The following is a 20,347-nucleotide window of genomic DNA, read 5'->3' as shown; positions in this document are numbered from 1 at the left end:
GACCTTTCTGTCCTGGGCCTCCTCCACTGTCAGACTCAGTCCCAGTGCAAATTGGAGGAACAGCATCTCATATTTTGCTTGGGCAGCTTACAACCCAGTGGTATGAATATTGATTTCTCTAACTTCAATTAACCCCTGCTTTCCCTCTCTCTCCATCCCTCCCCCATCCTAGTTCTCCGACTACTTCTACATTCCGGATCTCGACCTGAAACATCACCTATTCCTTTTCTCCAGAGATGCTGTCTGACCCGCTAAGTTACTCCAGCTTTTTGTGTCTATCTTCGATTAAATATTACTGATTGTATGCCGCATTGTCACCTTCCCCTCAGCTAACAATGAACCATTCTACATTTTCGTAACAGCATCTGCTTTGATCTGTCATTTTCCCACTTTTCCCTTCCATAGCTGTAGACTACCTCTCCACTGACTCTCAGTCTGAAGAAGGGTCTGTCTCAGCCTGATAGGTCACCCGCTCCTTTTCTCCAGAGATGCTGCCTGTCCCGCTGAGTTACTCCAGCATTTTGTGTCATTCTCCCGTGATGCTGCCTGTCCTGCTGAGTTACTCCAGCACTTTCTGTCCTTTAGCGTATTAACTAGCACCTGCAGTTCTTTGCTTCTCTAAACCCTGTCAGTTGGATAAGGGAGGAAGGCTGCCACAACTGCATTGGTACAAAGTGTGGAAATCTTAAGTAGAAACAAAATTCTGTAAAATATACACAGAAAATGGTGGATGCCTGCAACGCGCGTTGCCAGAGGTGGTGGTAGAGGCAGATGCGACAGTGGTGTTTAACAGGCCTTTAGACAGGTACATGGATATGCAGGGAATGGAGGGCTGTGGATCACGTGCAGTTAAAGGAGATTAGTTTAATTTAGCATTGTGTTCGGCACTATAATTGTGGGCCACAGGGCCTGTTCCTGTGCTGCACTGCTCTATGTTCTATGAAATGAAACACAGATCCTTCAGTCTGAAAATAACCACTGTGCACTCCAGCCATTTTCTTTTCATTGTTCATGCATTTTCCACTTTATAGCAATAGGATTACAACATAAATTGGCCACAGGGTCCTAGTGCTCTTATATTCCACACATATATGCTACAGACGTAGTACACACAGAGATAGATTGCTTTAAAAAAAAGAGATTGATTCATTTTTTGTTCTGTTAAAATCACATTATTTTTCAAGGAGCCAAGAACTAACTGTTGAACCTTTGTGAGGTGTCGTGGGCCTAACGCAAGGAAACACCAGTGCAGGGAGATGCCCACTTGATAATCCCAATGATATAATTGCATCTACACGATCGGTTTGTCTGTGCTTGTTAACATGTAGATAGCTTATTGTTGCATATGGAGTTAGTTGTTGGCCTTAGCATAAACATGTATAATTAGTTTAGATACTACTTTGGCTTTGGGCTCGGTTTTCTTGGTTGAGTGCTTATCCTGGTGTTATAGCACAAATACATTGGGTTTCAATAATAATGAGGTGAGGCTTGTGGTATTTTGAGCGCAACATTGTCGAAGATTGCGTATTTGGGCTTATTGTAACTCAGCGTAGAGTGAAAGTGTTGCCTACTTCCACATAGTCTGTGCCAACTCCCGACCCTGTCCATCATCTCCATGGAGCCAGCTCTCTGAACCCCGTGTGTCACCGGTCACAGCACCTTGGACATCTCCCTGGCAACTCATAAGTTAATAAGTTCTAGGAGCAGAATTAGGCCATTCGGCCCATCAAGTCTACTCTGCCATTCAATCATGGCTGATCTATCTTTCCCCCTCAACCCCATTCTCCTGCCTTCGCCCCATAACCCCTGACACCCCTGCTAATCAAAAACATCTAGTTGGGCAACGCATCCATATGTTGCTTCCTCAGTCTTCACTATGAAATGAAAGTATTCCCAGGATTATTTTCAAATTGTGTTTCAGACGGATGTGTTGTTTTTTTGCACAGTCATGTACTGTTCACTGTCTTGTAGAAGCTATATGTAAATTATATTTTAGCATGTTGTCTGTGTCTATGTGTTTGTGATGCTGCTTTAAGATTTTCATTGTACCTGTGCCTCACTGCACTTGTACATATATCAATACATTTGACTTGAATTGATCAGTTTTGGGAGGCACAGTGACACAGCTGGTAGAGCTGCTGCCTCACAGAGCCAGAGACACAGGTTCGATCCTGACCTCGGGTGCTGTGTGTGTGTGGATTTTGCACGTTCTCCCTGTGATGCTGTGGGTTTCCTCCGGTTTCCTCCATTTCCCAAAGATGTTCGGGTTTGAGGGTTAATCGGTCTCTGTAAATTGCCCCTAGATGCAAGGGTTGGATGCGAAAGTGGGAACACAAAGAACTTGTGTGAACGGGTGATCAATGCTCGGTGTACTTGGTGGGCCAGAGAGGCTGATTTCATGCTGTTACTCTAAAATTAAAGGTTTTACATTGCTAAACAAGCTATATCATTGCTGCAAAGAAAGTACTCAAGAAAGTTTATGTGGCACAGTGGCTCAACAATAGGGTTGCTGCCTCACAGCACTAGAGACCAGGGTTTGATTCTGACTATGGGTGCTGTCTGTATGGAGTTGTACGTTGTCCCTATGACCATGTGGGTTTTCTCTGGGTGCTCCGGTTTCCCCCACATTCCAAAAGTGTTCAGGTTTGTAGCTTAAATAGCGTCTGTAAAATTGTAAAATTGTCCCTAATGTGTGGATAGGATTACTGTGTGGATGATTGTTGGTCAGCATGGACTCAGTGGGCCGAAGGGCCTGTTTCCATGCTGTATCTCTAAACTAAACAAGTATTAGTCCTATCACAACTGAAATGAACCATTAAAATGTTGTAATTAAAAATAACATATACATTCCTCTATTAATCATTGCGTTTGCTTGTGGATGCAGCTCCGTCCATCACACAAGACACTTCGCTCCCCCATGGACTCCATCCACACTTCACGCTCCCTTGGGAAGGTAGCAACATAATCAAGAACCATTTATATCCCAGTCATTTCCTCTTCTCCCTTCTCCTAGCTAGCAGGAGACACAAAAGCTCAAAAGCACAAACCACTAGACTCAGGAACAGCTTCTTCCCCTCTATTTACAGACCACTGAATGATTCACCCATAAGTTGGGGTGTAGTCCTGATCTTCCAAGTTATTCCATTGCAGACCTTGCACTTTCTCTCTGTAACTGTCATGCTATAAACCTGTAATACGATGGTATTTTTCTCTTTCCAAGTTCTGTTATATTTGTGTATGACTTGATTGTACTCGTGCATGGCATGGTTTGATCAGATTGCACGCAAACAATGTTTTATCACTGTATCTTGGTACACAGGACATAACAAAACCAATACCAATATCTTTAATTGCTTCTGTTTAAAGCAGCATGATGTATTGCAGCTATTTATCTTTTTTGCAGAATTACCTTTGAGCTGGTTAACTCTCCGCTTATTTCTTCGTCTCTACCACAACCACACAGCAGGGGCATCCAGAAACATTCCACATCGTTGACCGCTTTGGCAGCATTAGTTGCTTTGCCAGTGGTGACAGCTTTGTGAGTGAGACTATGTCCTGACCTGCCAACGTGATGGCCTTGGATCACACAAGACCCTCATTTAGGATCTGGACCTTGCTCAGTAGTAAGCCAATGGAAAATGTAAGTACAAAGTTTTCATGTACATCAACCACTTGGGAATTGTTTAATTATTCATTGAGAGGATGTGGACAACATTGGCAAAGCCAACTGTTATTAACCAGTCCCGACTGAATAAAGTGCCCTTGGATCATTCTGAGTCAACCACATGAGTGGTTCTGGAACATTCGATGGGCCAGACAGGGTAAGCATGACAAATCTCCTTTCCAAACAGACAATACGGAACCAGGTTGAGTTTAATTCGAAGATAGACACAAATTGCTGGAGTGACCCAGTGGGACAGGCAGCAAGCATCTCTGGAGAGAAGGAATGGGTGTCATTTCTGGTTGAGACCCTTCTTCAGACTGAGGGTCAGGGGAGAGGGAGACATAAAGATATGGAAGGGTCAGGTGTGAAAACGAGAGATCAAAGAGGCACTGAGGGGGAGCAGCGAGAGAGGGTGTTGCAGAATTCTCGTCGGAGAGAGGAGGAGAACTACTTCAAAGTAGATGTTTGTGGTCAGAGGAAGGAACTTTTTATTCCTGAATTACAGGGAGAATGTGGAGGCTTTGGAGAGGATGTAAATGAGGTTTACCGGAATGCTGCCAGGATTAGAGGGTATGGAGAGGTTGGGAAAACTTGGATTGTTTTCACCAAAGCGTCGGAGATTGAATGGAGACCTGATAGTAGTATATAAAATTATGAGAGGCATAGATAGGGTAATAATAATAATAATAAATTTTATTTAATGGGCGCCTTTCATACATCTCAAGGACACCTTACATAGTAATCGGAATAAAAACATATAATCGGAGTAAAACAAGTAATTAAAGACATCACAGTGACACAAATTAAAAACAGAATTCAATCCATAAACAGAAAATCAAAAACACAGTGTGTAGACATTCAGAACCTTTTTTCTAAGGGTGAAAATGTCAAAGCCTACTGGGTATAGCTTTAAGATGAGAGGGACAAAGTTTAAAAGAGACTAGACCAAGTGCAGACCCGCTGGGTCCTATCCTACATTCTTCCAAAAGCTAGGCCACAGACCAGTTATGTCTGCTCCCCCAACGGTGTGGTCCCCCATAGGCAATATTCCACCACTCACCCTTTTCCCCAACGTAACTGAAGCCATTGCCGAACGTAAGATTCCAGCACTCCCCTGCGTCCCTCAGCAGTGGACTTTAAAAAAAATTCCAATTGCACCTCCCCTGCCTGCTGCATCAGTTCCAATTGCAATACCAATTGGCCCTCACCCTCCTGTTGAAATATCCCATTGAGGTGAAATTCAGGGTGTTCCAGTCTTGCAACTTTGTATCGATGTGTGTTGGAAGCTGTGAGGAAGGATTTTAACAGTAAAAACCTGCCCCACACATCTACTTTAAATTTTGTCCCTCTCACCTTAAAGCTGTGCTCTCTAGCATTTGACGTTTCCACTCTGGGAAATGCCTCTGATGTCTACCCTATCCGTGCCTCTCATCATTTTATACGCTTCTATCAGGTCTCCACTCAACCTCCGACTCTCCAGGGAAGACAATCCAATTCATTAGACGCTCAGGAATTTTGAGTTGCACAAGTCTCGGAAGGATACTTGTATCTTGATGAAATAGCCAAAAAAATTGCATATGATGGGGAGAATAAAGAGTCAGGAAATGGATATGAGAAAAAATGACCTGGTTCACCTCGGTCCTATTAATTCTAATTACTTTTCAAGTCGTTATTATAGTTGATATTCAATTTAATGAATGTTGAAGGATAAGCCGGCTCTAAACAACAAGCAGCTGCTCGCTGCTTGATTTTTGATGTGGAATTAATAGTAAGCTGAAGAAGGTAATGACTTACCTCGTTGTAAGACCTGCTGGCCGGAAACAAGGTCCGAAACGTGGAGCCAAATCCAATTATATTAAATAGACACGAGGGCACCAGACTCTTCAGGATAACCAGCATGGCTTCCTATACGGCAGCAGAGAAAGGCAAAGGTCATAAGGAATAGGAGTAGAATTAGGCCATTCGGCCTATCAAATCTACTGCCATTTAATCATGGCTGATCTATTTCTCCCTCCTAACCCTATTCTCCTGCCATCTCCCCATAACCTCTGACACCTGTACTAATCAAGAATCTATCTTGATTAGGGACGGAGCTACCAGCCTTGGAGGGCATCTACCACACGCGGTGCCTCAGGAAGGCCCTCAGCATCCATAAGGACTCATCACACCCCTGCCACGGTCTGTTTCAACTACTTCCCTCCGGCAGACGTTACAAGGCCTTCTACGCCCGAACCTCTAGACTCAGGAACAGTTTTATCCCAAGAGCTATAGCGGCTCTGAACCGGCCCTAATGAGTGCCCCCCCACCCACTCCCTTTGGACAGTCTCCCTCAGATGGTCACGTCAATCAATTCAGCTTGCTTATTTATGTATTGTATTTATTACCTTTCTTGTACATCAGTGGAGCTGCACACTAAATCTCGTTGCACTGACGTGCAATGACAATAAAAGATATATTATTATTATCTATCTCTGCCTTAAAAATATACACTGACGGCCTCCACAGCCTTCACAGCAAAGAATTCCACAGATTTACCACTCTCTGACTAAAGAAGTTCCTCCTCACCTCCTTCCTAAAAGAACGTCCTTTAATTCTGAGGCTATGAGCTCTAGACCTAGACTCTCCCACTCGTGGAAACATTCTCTCCACATCCACTCTATCCAAGCCTTTCACTATTCTGTATGTTTCACTGAGGCCCCCCCCATTCTTCTAAACTTCAGCGAGTTCAGGCCCAGTGCCAACAAATGCTCATCATAGGTTAATCTACTAATTCTTTGGATCATTCTTGTAAACCCTCTCCAGAGCCAGCACATCCTTCCTCAGATACGGTGCCCAAAATTGCTCACAATATTCCAAATGCAGCCTTACCAGAGAAGAGTTAGGTCCCTCAGGTATAAAGCACAGTGTACAGAAACAGTGCCAAATAATGGTGTGAGATGGGGTGGACAATGGAGTCATTATCTTAGAACCCGTGGCCTGAAGGTGGCACAGCTAGTGAAGCCACTACCTAGAGCGCTAGAGACCTGGGTTCAATCCTGATCTCAGCTGCTGTCGGTGTGGAGCTTGCCTGTTCCCCTTGTGACCAAGTGGGTTTCCTCCGGCTGCTCCGGTTTCCTCCCAATCCTAAAGACGTGCGGGTTTGTAGGTCAATTGGCTACTGTAAAGTGCCCCTTGAGTGTAGGGAAGGGCAGAATCTGGAGGGAGTTGGTAGGAACATGGGGAGAAAAGAAAATGGAATGAATGTGACCGAGGAGTTGCTGTTCAGGGGGCGCTGAGGGGCTTGTCTCTGCCATATCTCTCTGGTGGTGCTAGCTCGAAGGGCCTAATGGCTTACTCCTGCACCTATGGTCTATTGAATGGTGCCAGGGGTGAAAGTATTCAGCTGCGGGGTTAGTCTGGAGAAGCTGGGATTGTTCTCGTTGGAGCTGAGAAGGTTGAGAGGAGTTTCGATGGAGATGGACAAGAGTACTTCTAAGATAGGGTAGAGGTAGACTATCTCCAATAATGGTTTAAGGGGTCGGGGGGAAATTTACCAGGGAAGAATTAGAACCACTTCTACTCACAGAAGATAGTTATGATCTTAACTCACTGAATCCACACAGAATCAACTGGGGCTACCAAAAATCAATTGCATATGCATTTCAGGGGGCATTAGGACACCAGGCTTCAAGTGAGAATATAGGAAGTTGCTATATTTTTGGGCCAAAATAAGACATTTCTGAGACTTGGAACTTACAAGATGATGCCGGAACATGGGAACTCTCTGCATGCTGTTCCAGAAAAGGATCAGTAGTACTCATGTGTATTATGATTTGACCGAATAGCATGGAGAAAAAGCATTTCACTGTATCTCTGTACATGTGAGAATATAAAACTGAATAAGAAACGTAACTTTTGCAAACTGCAAAGTTACCTTGACTCGATTAATGTTCGTCCCACTCATGCTCCCGCTGCGGTCGATGAGGAAAATGAACTCTCCCTGAGCCATCCTGAGGTCGGGGTGGGCCGTCTTCAAGTCAGGGCAGAAGTTCAGCATGATGACAGGGTGGTGTCCAATGTCCTTGTGGAGGCGTTTTCTAATAATCTCGTTCTGTCAGGCATAAAGTAGACACTGAACTGACCCGCTGACCAAGCGATACAAGTCTGAGTGGAAGTTTTGAACAGAGTAGAAACTCTCTCCAGAGAGTGGATGTATGTAGGGGTTGGCATTGGATGTGACCATGATGTTTCACTGCTGTCTGGCAGTACCCAAGCTTACTGGTGGGTAGGTGGGCAACTACAAGTGGTCACAGCACAGGTTGGGTATATAAACATGCGAGAACATCTTATTGGGATACATTGGCAAGAGGCGTTTTTCACCTCAGTTGTGCTCTGATTATAGTTGACTGCCATACCTTGTGTTCCTTCTGCAGAGTGTGCAGTATGGATACATGCACAGACCCCCACACACACACACACACACACATGCACACACACACACACAAACATGCACACACACACATATAGACACACAAACATAGATACACACACATAGACACACACACACGAGTTGTACGGACAATGAAACTCAACAGGATGATAATGAAACTAGTATGATGACTAGGGTGGGGGAGGGACAGAGAGAGGGGGATGCAAGGATATTGGATAATAGGATAAAGAGGTTATTTTTGCATTGTGTGTGCTGAGGGAAACTTGCCTCGACCTGAAATGTTACACATTCCTACTCTCTAGAGATGCTGCCTGTCCCGCTGAGTAACTCCAGCTTTTTGTGTCTATCTTCGAGGGAAGGTTGGAGATGGCTAGAGTCGGTGGTGGGATCAATGGAGAGAAAGGTATTAGGACTGTGATTGGTTTTGACTTCTTGTGCCTTGCTGCTTAAAAACTGAAGACCTTGTTGTGCGATTTTTACCTTTTTCTCTGAGCTTGTGTCCTTTTTGGTTCCTTTGATGAAATCGCTTCTTCCTTTCAGATGTTGCTCATATTCATCCGATGACATATCTCCACTCTCCATCACGATATGAGGCACATGCGGCTCTGAGAATAGAGCGTCACAATAATTAATTGGTCAATGTATCAGTAGTTTTGTTTAGTTTAGTTTAGTTTATTGTCACGTGTATCAAGGTACAGTGAAAAGCTTTTGTTGCGTTCTAACCATTAAGAGGCTACTGCAAAATGGCAGACCAGATGATGCACCTTATTGAACATAGAACACTACAACACAGGAACTGGCTCTTCTTCCCACTATATCTGTGTCGAACATGATGCCAAGATAAACAAATCTCATCTGCTTGCACGTGATACAAATCCCTCCATTCCCTACGATTATCTAAAAGCCTCTTAAACACCACTATCGTATCTGCCTCCACCACCACCCCTAGCAGCGCATTCCAGGCACCCCCCACTCTCTGTGTAATAGAATAACCTGCCCTGTACATGTCCTTTAAATGTAGACACAAGGAACTGCAGATGCTGGCTTACAAAAAATGACACAAAGTGTTGGAGTAGCTCAGCAGGTCAAGTAGCATTTCTGGAGGACACGGATAAGTGACGTTTCGGGTCGGAATCCTTCTTCCTTTCTTAACTTAAAGTTATGCCTTCTAGTCTTTGACACTTCCACCCATGTGACTGTCTACCCTATCTATGCTTCTCATAATATTTAAGACTGCGCACTTCTAGTGAGGAGTCAACTACAATGTAGTTCATTTGTCATTGTTAATCCTCAGCCATGATTCCTGTGTGAGGATTTTGATTCCTCATGAGATCCCTGTCACATTTTTAATTTAGTTTAGTTTAGTTTAGAGATACAGCCCGGAAACAGGCCCTTCGGTCCACCGAGTCCGTGCAGACCAGCGATCCCCGCACACACCAGGGACAATTTACAAATATACCAAGCAAATTAACCTGCAACCCTGATTGCCAATCACCCCCCGGACACTCCTTCCACCAGGAAAAAAATAATTGCACTACTATGACTGTATGCACGTAAATATATTTATTTATTGCTCATATTCTATGTCGCTCTTCTAGGGAGATGCTAACTGCATTTCGTTGTCTCTGTACTGTACACTGCACAATGACAATAAAGTTTGAATCTGAATCTGAATCTGAATCTGAATCTGTACGTGTTTGGAGTGTAGGAGGAAGCTAGAGATCCCGGCGAAAACCAATGCACGTCACAGGAAGAACGTACAAACTCTGTACAGACAAGCACCCGTAGTCAGGATCGAACCCGGGTCTCTGGCACTGTAAGGCAGCAACTCTACTGCTGTGCCACTGTGCCACCCTGAAGGGACGGAAGATGATGTTGTGTTCAACAATGATGTCTACAATGGAGGTCTGCTAACAGAGCCTGTCCTCAGACACAACAGCTACAGGAGCAAAATGAATGGCTCATTAGGCTTCCCGTCGCAGCCAGTTTAATATTGCTTTTACCACTGAGATCAGCGGATTTAATGCAAAAGCGAGGGATCAAGCACCACTCGAGGAGGTGGCAAGAGGGCCTGGCTTATCTCTTGACGCCTAGACAATTGATTTTCTCTCCAACGGCAATGCAAGCATCAATCTGTGCTTGCATTGAAGGTGAAAATCATTTAGAATGGTCGAATTGAAGAGCTTAGATGTTCAAAGGGGTTGATTGGGTTGATTGTAGAAACTAGGAACTGCAGATGTTGGTGCACACAAAAGGACATAAAGTGCTGGTGTAACTCAATGGGATAAAGAGATAAAAGTTAGCCATGAACTCACATGGACCCCAGCTATGCCTGCCTTTTTTATTGGTTACGTTGTTTCAGGCATACACTTGGCACCATCCCCCAATTCTTTCCCTGCATCGGGGTTGCATCCTGCACCAGTGCAGAACTTATTGATTTATTTACCATCACCACTAACTTCCACCCTCACAATTCGCCTGGACCATCGCTGACACCTCTCTCATATTTCTTGATACCACAGTTTGCATTGATGGTGCCGAAGTGGAGATGGTTGAAAATGCTAATGTCACCAACAACTTTTCCTAGTCCACCTATATTGAAGCAACAACCAAGAAAGCACACCAACGCCTCCACTTCCTTAGAAGGCTTAGGAAGTTTGGCATGTCTTCTGCAACTCTCACCAACTTCTACAGATGCACCATAGAAAGCATTTTATCCAGATGCATCACAGTTTGGTTTGGGAACAGCTCCATCCTTGACTGCAAGAAATTGCAGCAAATTGTAGACGCAGCCCAGACCATCATACAAAGCTGCCTCCCTTCTATTGACTCCATTTGTACCTCAAGCTGCCTCGGCAAGGCCAGCAGCATAATCAAGGATGAGTCGCACCCTGGCCACTCCCTCTTCTCCCCTTTCCCATCAGTTAAAAGGTATAGATGTGTGAAAATGCACACCTCCAGATTTAGCGACAATTTCTTACCAGCTGTTATCAGGCAACTGGATTGTCCTACCACAACCAGACAGCAGTGCTGAACTACTATCTACCTCTTTGGTGATCCTCGGATTATCCTTGATTGGACTTTACTGGCTTTATCTTGCACTAAACATTATTCCCTTCTCACTGTACATGGGTCGATTGTAATCATGTATTGTCTTTCTGCTGACCGGATAGCACGCAACAAAAGCTTTGCACTGTACCTCGATACACATGACAATAAATTAAACTGTAACTTCTCTGACTTCATCACAGGGGACTGACATCTACTACACACCTACCGACTCTCACAGTTATCCAGACTACACTTCCTCCCACCTTGCCTCTTGCAAAGACGGTAGTCCCTACTCTTGATACCACCATTGTTGCCGCTTCTGCTTCCAAGATGAGGCTTTCCAGTAGAACACATCCGAGCCATCCTCGTTCTTTGGTAAACATGGTTTCCCTGTCATAGATGGAATTCCCCTACAATCAGCCTGAAGAAGGGTCCCAACCTGTCCGTGTTCTCCAGCGATGTTGCCTGACCCGCTGAGTTGCTCCAGCAGTTTTTGAGTCCTTTTGTGTAGACCAACTTCTGCAGTTATTCATTTCTACAGGATGCTCCCCTCGTCAGGATGAGATTGAAACCGAGGAGCCTGACCTTAAATCAAGAGCCAGGCTGTTCAGGGTGAAGCCAGGAGCAGTTCTTCCTGTAAACAAAACATGAAATCTCGCACTTGCTCCCACAGTGAGCCACGGGGGCTGGGTTCAAAGGAAGACCTCAGCACCGAGTGATGGATTTTTCCCAGGCAACAACATTGGTAATGACTTTATTCCTTGGAGTGTAGAAGGCCGAGGGGTGATTTTATAGAGGTGTATAAAATCATGAGGGGAATCGATAGGATGAATGCACAGAATCCTTTTTTTCCTAGAGTATGGGAATCAAGAACTAGAGGGCATAGTTTTAAGGTGAGAGGAAAAAAATGGGTGGTGGATTTTTAATTTATAGTTTAGAGACACAGCGCGGAAACAAGCCCTTTGGTCCACCAAGTCTACGCGCCCCAGGATTGCACTACGGATTTCGGTTTCTGCACTTTTATGGTTACCTAGTTTAATGGTTATTCACGAATTGTATGATTGATTATTATTTATCCATCTGTGTGTTATTGCCTTAACGGGCCGGTTAAGCCACAATAAGTAAGAATTTCATTGTTGCATTGCCGATACATATGACAAATAAACAGTCTTAACTCTCGCGAATGTGGTACATGGGACATGAATCAGTCACACATCTAACTGGGGGAACTGCTGTTGGAACAACATGGCTACACTACACGGTGTTATGCCAGTACTTTATCACTAAAACACAAATAGATTCGAGCAACTAAAAATCAAAACTACTGTTTATCATTAACCTGTCTTGGGATTTACAGATGATTTCTTTCCAGCATTGTGCTGGTGTATTCAGAGGAACAGTGCTGGGCTCCTGGCAGTAGGATTGATTTCAGTTTTATTTACCTCGCTGTCTTTTATGATTTAATTATCTCAGCAAAGACCTGCAGAATTTAATCAGATTTAATCAGAACTAAAGGGAACAGCACGGTGGTGCAGCTGGTAAAGCCGCCGCCTCACAGCTCCAGTGATCCAGGTTCAATCCTGACCACCGCCGCTGTTCATAAGTTGCAGGAGCAGAATAAGGCCAATCGGCCCATCAAGTATACTCCGCCATTTAATCATGGCTGATCTATCTTTTTCTCTCAAGTCCATTCTCCCGCCTTCGCCCCTTAAGCTCGGACACCCTAATGTCCCTGTCCCACTTAGGAAACCTGAACGGAAACCTCTGGAGACTTTGCGCCCCACCCAAGGTTTCCGTGCGGTTCCCGGAGGTTGCAGGTGGTTGCAGGTGGTTGCCGGAGGTTGCAGGTAGTGGAAGCAGGTAGGGGGACTGACAAAAACCTCCGGGAACCTAAGTGGGACAGGGGCATTACTCATCAAGTATCTGTCGATTTCTGCCTTAATACAGGTTTCGATACAGGTTTCCGGGATCTCCAATTTCTCCCACATCATAAAAGTGTGCAGGTTGCTAAGTTGATGAGTTGCCCCTCGTGGTGGTTAGAATTTGGGTGGAGTTGATCGGAATGTGAGGAGAATAAAATGGGATTCATGTAGGATTGGCATGGAGGGTGTACTAGATGGGCTGAAGGGCCTGTTTCCCCAATATACAACTCCATAACCCTACAAAAGGCTTCGGTAAATCCTCACATGAAGAAAAACCCAACATTTATGCAGGTAGGCAAAGCCAAAATTTAGGGTAGATCTCCATGTCTATGGTTCCGCTTTCCTCAGGACTTTGAACACCTTGTGATACAGGAATGGGGTAACAAACTACCTACCCGCCAGCCTGGTTGTTACGCACAACAAACAGCCCATTCAAAGTGCTTTTAAGGAGACACAAGGAACTGCGGATTCTGGTTTACCAGAACACAATAGACAACAGACATTGGACAATAGGTGCAGGAGTAGGCCATTCGGTCCTTCGAGCCAGCACCACCATTCAATGTGATCTTGGCTGGTCATCCACAATCAGTACCCCGTTCTTGCCTTCTCCCCATATCCCCTGACTCCGCTATCTTTAAGAGCCCTATCTATCTCTCTCTTGAAAGTATCCAGAGAACCGGCCTCCACTGCCCTCTGAGTCAGAGAATTCCACAGACTCACAATTCTCTGTGTGAAAAAGTGTTTCCTCATCTCCGTTCTAATTGGCTTACCCCTTATTGTTAAACTGTGGCCCCTGGTTCTGGACTCCCCCAACATCGGGAACATGTTTCCTGCCTCTAGCATGTCCAAACAATCAAATGTTTCAATAAGATTCCCTCTCATCCTACTAAATTCCAGAATGTACAAGCCCAGCCGCTCCATTCTATCAGCATATGATAGTCCCACCATCCTGGGAATTAACCTTGTGGACCTACGCTGCACTCCCTCAATAGCAAGAATGTCCTCCCTCAAATTTGGAGGGCAAAACTGCACACAATACTCCAGGTGTGGTCTCACTAGGGCCCTGTACAACTGCAGTAAGAGCTCTTTGCTCCTATACTCATCTCAAATGGCTGGAGTAACTAAGGGGGTCAAGCAGCATCTCTGGAAGACATGGATAGGTGACATTTGGGTCGGGACCTTTCCTGAAACTGGAGACATATCCTCAAGAGATGCTAACTGACTTACTAAGTTACTACAATACTTTGTGGGTTTTTTTAAGTGTTTAAAGCGGTGGAGTCATCTCTCTCCCAAGCGAGTATGATATTTTGAATTCTGTTGAAGTGGACGGCCTCAGAAGTGGCAAATAACAGCACAATGGCCAGACCTGTAGCGTTAATCCTGGCTCTGATGAACAGTTGGGTAGAGCTATGTCTAGGCAATCAGATGTGACATTGGACTCTATAGATAGGGGCACAGGCAGGCATGTGAGACTCCAGGATGATATGGTGCCAGCCTAGCGCCAGGATCGAGGATGTCTCTCAGCGGACTCACTGCATTGTGACCATTACAGTCACTGGCTTGTCACAGCAGCCTTTCATGGTCTGAAGAAATACCCTTTCTCAGTCTGAAGAAGGGTCTCGACCCGAAACGTCACCTATTTCCTTCGCTCCATAGATGCTGCCTCACCCGCTGAGTTTCTCCAGCATTTTGTCTACCATTGATTTACCAGCATCTGCAGTTCCTTCTTAAACATGAAATATCCTTGGCAAGTTGGATTAAAGAAAATCCCAAGACATTTTATACATGCCTATTTAAAAACAGCTAGGGAGAGGGTAGGAACCCTCAAGGGTAAAGGAGGGAATGAATATATGCTTGGAGTCAGAGGAAGTACTTGAGGTACTAAACGAGTACTTTTCATTTGTATTCACCAAGAAGAAGGACTGGGGGGGTCATAATTAACTCAGTGTGGGGTATACTCATATGCTAAGGCAGCTTTGAGATCAAGAAGGTGGTGTTAGAGTCATACAGCATGGAAATGTGTTCTTCAGCCCAACTTGGTCTGTGTTGACCAAGTGCCCATCTGAGCTAGTCCTATTTGCCCATGTTTGACCCTATCCCTTTAAATCCTTCCTCTCCATGTAGCTGTTGAAATGTCTTTTAAATATAGTTATTACACCTGCCTCAATCAGTTCTTCTGGCAGCTCACTCCATGTATCCTCCACCCTCTGTGTGACAAAATTGCTCTCTGGTTCCTATTAAATCTTTCCCCCTCACCTTAAACATATGCTCACTAAGGTATACAGTAGAAGTTTGTAAAAGTTCATAATATTATAAGAGGTATAAATAGTCATAATATTTTTCCCTAGGGTGGAAATGTCAGATACAGGAGTGTGGAGCTACAAGGTTAGAGAGTCAATGTTTAAATGTGATTGGGAGTGGGGGGGGGGGGAGTTTATATTTTACACAGAGAATGGTAGGTGCCTGGATAACACTGCAATGGGTGGTGGTGGTGGAAGTAGATATGATAGTGGCTTTGAAGAGGCTTTTAGATAGACGAATAAATGTGCCGGGAATGAAGGGATGTGGGTCAAGTACGGGTAGAGGAGATTCATTTAACTTGACATCTTGTGCAGCACAGATATCGTAGGCCGAAGGACCATTTCCTATGTGGGACTGTTCTATATTCTGTGTTTGATTGAGATTTCCAGCATCTGTAGTTTTTTTAATGTTGTTGTTTTCATTGAAAGGCTAGAAGCTCTAAAATGCTGAAACACAGAGAGATGTCTGCATGCATTGCCAAGCCCTCAGTCTATCATTCTCTATGTCACCCTCCAAAATCAGCCTTGTCAGTGTGCCTCACTATTTCTGCAAACTAGCCAGCCAGCACCATGGTTGACAATGCCCCAATGTGTCCAACCTCACAAAATGGGGCCAATATCTTAAATAAGGGCAATGTGTGCATTAACAGGCCAATTGACAGAATGCGCAATGCTTTAAGAATCTGGACCAAAATATTTTAACAAGTCAAAAAATACTTCATCAACCCAATATAAATACTTTAGTCTCCAGAATCCTAACCTGAAATTTCTGGTGAGTGGTTTCACAGCACACTGCCCTTCAAGGATCAGAACACCGAACTAATCAGCAGAAGTGGGATTGTTCAAGTGTGTCAGATGGAGCACTGCATCGTGAGCAGTACCTGAATGCAGAGAGTACGCTGCCTGAATGTGAGTGGGGCAGTCCGGATGCTTAATCTGCAGCACTAATAATGCGGGAACAATCTGGACATGATGAGCATTGAAATAGAGTTGATAAATCATCTCGCATGATACCCATCCATGCCCACCGGGGGTGTGCGCCCAGAGTGGGGGGCGGGAGCTGCTGAGACCAAAGGAGGACCTGTGTGTAGGGGGGGGGGGGGGGTCGTTGAAAATGTGGAGGAACCCAGCATTTGGGGGGGGGGGGGGGGGGCGGGACCAGGTATGGGGGTCACTGAGAGAACATAGACGGTTCTGGCGTGGAGGATCGCCCAGAATAAAGAGGGACCATTGGGACTACATTGAACACTTTGTAACTTTGTCGGTGCCTTATAGGAGGTGACTCTTTGCATATTATTTGCATTTGGGGTGGTGCAGCGGTAGAGTTGCTGTCTTACAGCGCTTGAGACCCAGGTTCAATCATGACCACAGGTGCTTGTCTGTACGGAGTTTGTACGTTTTCACTGTGACCTGCGTGGGTTTCCTCCTGGATCTCCGGTTTCCTCTTGCACTCCAAAGACATGTAGGTTTGTAGGTTAATCGGGTTTGGTTAATTGTTAATTGTCCCTGGTGTGTAGGATAGTGTTAGTGCGTGGAGATCGTTGGTCTGCACAGACTCGGTGGGCCGAAGGATCTGTTTCCACGCTGTATCTCCTAACTCTATTGAATTTCACTGTGGCATGTCACATGTGATAATACAGTATTGTTCATTCACAGTTTGCCCATTGCTTCCCACCCTCCCCGTGTGGGATATAAAAGATCCTATGTCAGTAGTTTATATTACTGGGTCTACAGGATGTCCAGGTACCAACTTGATACTTGCCCAGGAACACTAGGGACCGATTATAAGGTCCACATTACAACTTAACACAGAATCAAGAGTGAAAGAGCCTTTCTCCAACTACTCAGCTACCTCAAAGCCCATATCTCAAAGCCTAATATCATCATTCGCATCCTGGCATCCCTTCGTTATCACCTCTTCCCCAGCCAATAATGGACCATTGTGGGCTCCATCCTTCTTTGGCCATCTGTTGCTGACCCTCAGATCTGCAGTCTTGGTGGTGGTAATCATGCACGGCAGGCTAGGTATCCAAGGGTCTCAAGCCGAAACATGCTGCCTGTCCTGCTGAGTTACTTCAGCTTTTTGTGCCTATCTTTCGTTATTCAGAGAGGCTGAGTGGACATTTCACCCCAGCAGACTGGGAAATAGAAATACAAAATGGTGAGTTTTATAGTAAAACTATAGTAGTTAGATTGTTGTAATACTCTCTCCAGCACACTTTAAGGAAATAAATCTGTCATGAACAAACACCAGAGAGGCATATATATAATGAGCTGCCAAAGGAAGTGGGTGGATCTATCTATCTATCAATCTCTCTCTCTCTCTCTCTCTCAAAAACTCTGATCTTATGCTCCTTGGGTTTGCGCGGTCTTTCTATTTGCGCAAAAATGGTACGGGATAGCGCTACGATTTTTCGCCAGCTCACTCACTGTTCTCCTGTGCTGCGAGTGCACCAAGTTTCATTCCGATCGGTGGCCTATTGTAAAACTTAGCGAGGTTTAAAAATGTTCAAAACCGCGCGTGCGCAGATCGATCTCCTCTCCCGCCAGTCAGTGCCGCGTGGATTGGTCTTTTCTCCTGTCACTCCCCAGGATGGTCCGCCCTTCCCTGCACCATTGCATCTTTACTGGAGCTGAGCATGGCCGGCGGAGGTTTCCAACCGGACACAATTTTCGGAGGGACCGGAAGCGGCCAAGCTCGGCCCAGGAGATGTCGCCAAACGGAAAGCGGGGAATCTGATCCCAGCGGAGGAGAACATCCAGCGCCCAGCGCCCGCTGTGAGTCCCCATCGCAGCTCCAGCCCCTTTCCCTCTGGTCCCCCTCGCTGGTTCCTGTCCCCCTCCCCCTTGGTACCCCCCTCTCCTCCACAACCCCTGTCTTTTCTCCGAGCTGTCTACCCCCTGCCTCCACACCCCCCCCCCCCCCCCCCCCCCCCCCCTCGCCCACAACTCAAAAATTAAATTCCATGATACTTTATTGCTACATGTACCTTGGTGCAATGAAATGCTTTGTATTCCAGGTAAATCATACAGTAGACCTCACAGGGGCAGTACAGAAGAGTCGCCATGTTTCTGGTGCCGACAAAGTCACAAAAGCTCGCCGACCAGCCTGGCTTATGCATGGTTGTACTCAAATAACGTATCACGCCACCTTCTCAGAGCAACCAAGGGGTGGTGGTACTCTCTAATTTGCCAGTGATGTCCCTCACTTTAGAAATCGATTTTTACGAGAAGGTCAACAAGTTTTTAGGCTCTCGTAACCAACATTCACCTGTCAGTCAAGCCATGGAGTTTTCCAATGAGCACATTTCTCTTTAAGGAACTTTGCTTTGTGCAAAGATGAGGCTCAGTTTTGGCTCCATTACACCAGTGAATGTTTTACCAGGAGAAAAAAAATAATCAGTTGCAGTGTGTTTTGCAGATACGGAAGGGGCTGTATCAATATTTATTTCTTACTTTACAAACCCGGGATCAATCTTTTTTTTTGTGTTGGCATGCACAAAATCACCAGAGACCTGTGCGATGAGTCATTTCATTGGCAACAACGAAAGGACATCACACTCACAAATAATCAATGTTAATAACTCCGCACCACATTCCCAAAGGTGCTGCCACGTACTCTTACTCTTAACTCTACCATCATTTGTTATTCTGTTATTAAACATTAATTTTCTTTTATAGGACTCAGATTTTAGTTTAGTTTAGACAAATAGCACGGAAACAGGCCCTTCGGCCCATCGAGTCCATGCAGAAGACTAGTTCTTTGTTAACCCTTTCATTTTAGAAACATAGGTAGTAGTTGCAGGGGTAGGCCACTCGGCCCTTCGAGCAAGCACTGCCATTCAATATGATCATGGCTGATTTTTGCACTACAATCTTGCACCCTTCTGCTGTTTTGCATTCCTTGATGTATTTATTGATGTACTTATCATTAGTATGCATGTATACTGTTTACTCAGTGAGCTTCATGAGAACAGGAAATATTATTGCACCCTGGCGTATATGACAATAAAATAAACTGATGTTACGTGACATTTGTATAAATGGGATGCATCGGGTATTAATGGGTTTTGGCAAATTAGCCTCTTGTGTAACAGCAAGCAGAACTCACTCGCATCTGTTCAGCAACTACTGCCACGAGCTATATTCCCTGCAACCCATGCAGTCTATGCTCCTTACACTGCTGTTTGATAATGTGCTGTCAGGTTTGTGTATGAATATGATACATCTTGCCTGCAAAGATAAATTGCACATTTCTAGTCCTCGCTTTCCTCTAATGAAAGTCTAGGTGAGTCCCCGCGGTCGGTCGGGGACACGCCGCCGAGAGCAAAGAGGGACCCGCCGTGACGGGGTGGAGGCGCTGAGGCCATGTGATAGGAGCAGAATGAGGCCATTCGGCCCATCAAGTCTACTACTCCGCCATTCAATCATGGCTGATTTACCTTTCCCTCCAAACCCCATTCTCCTGCCTTCTCCCCATAACCCCTGACAATGAAGAGGGTCAACAGCGGGTGAGATAGAGGCCCATACGCACCTTGTCAAACCCCATCTACAACATTTGGTGCTCCCGATGTGGCCTCCTTTACATCGGCGAGACCAAGCATAGACTAGATGATCGTTTCACCAAACACTTGCGCTCCATCCACCTAGGCCTGCTGGATCTCCCACTCGCTAACCCATTTCAACTCTTCTTCCCGTAGCTGCACTGACCTGCCTATACTTGGCCTCCTCCATTGCCAGAATGAGGCCACATGCAAAATGGAGAAACAGCACCTCATATTCTGCTTGAGAAAGAACTGCAGATGCTGGAAAAATGGAAGGTAGACAAAAATGCTGGAGAAACTCAGCGGGTGAGGCAGCATCCATGGAGCGAAGGAATAGGCGACGTTTCGGGCCTCGTCCCGAAAAGTCGCCTATTCCTTCGCTCCATAGATGCTGCCTCACCCGCTGAGTTTCTCCAGCATTTTTGTCTACCTCATAT

The 20,347-nt window shown here is 45.3% G+C and overlaps 1 protein-coding gene across 1 annotated transcript in view; it reads right to left on the bottom strand.

The window, feature by feature from the left end:
- The window catches only part of vwa5b1 (von Willebrand factor A domain containing 5B1), a 94,987-nt gene that overhangs the window by 54,200 nt on the left and 20,440 nt on the right, over window positions 1-20,347 (bottom strand). Inside the window, exons 6-8 of the mRNA XM_033047788.1 lie at window positions 8,574-8,698; window positions 7,578-7,754; window positions 5,459-5,569 (exon numbers count right to left, since the gene is read on the bottom strand). Of these exons, the coding sequence (XP_032903679.1) occupies window positions 5,459-5,569; window positions 7,578-7,754; window positions 8,574-8,698 (413 nt within the window). The remainder of the gene's footprint in view (window positions 1-5,458; window positions 5,570-7,577; window positions 7,755-8,573; window positions 8,699-20,347) is intronic.

This window comes from Amblyraja radiata, chromosome 31, assembly GCF_010909765.2.
Source record: "Amblyraja radiata isolate CabotCenter1 chromosome 31, sAmbRad1.1.pri, whole genome shotgun sequence".
In the NCBI taxonomy this organism is placed as follows: domain Eukaryota; kingdom Metazoa; phylum Chordata; class Chondrichthyes; order Rajiformes; family Rajidae; genus Amblyraja; species Amblyraja radiata.
Note: the sequence above shows the minus strand (reverse complement) of the source record. Positions and strands in the feature narration are given on the sequence as shown.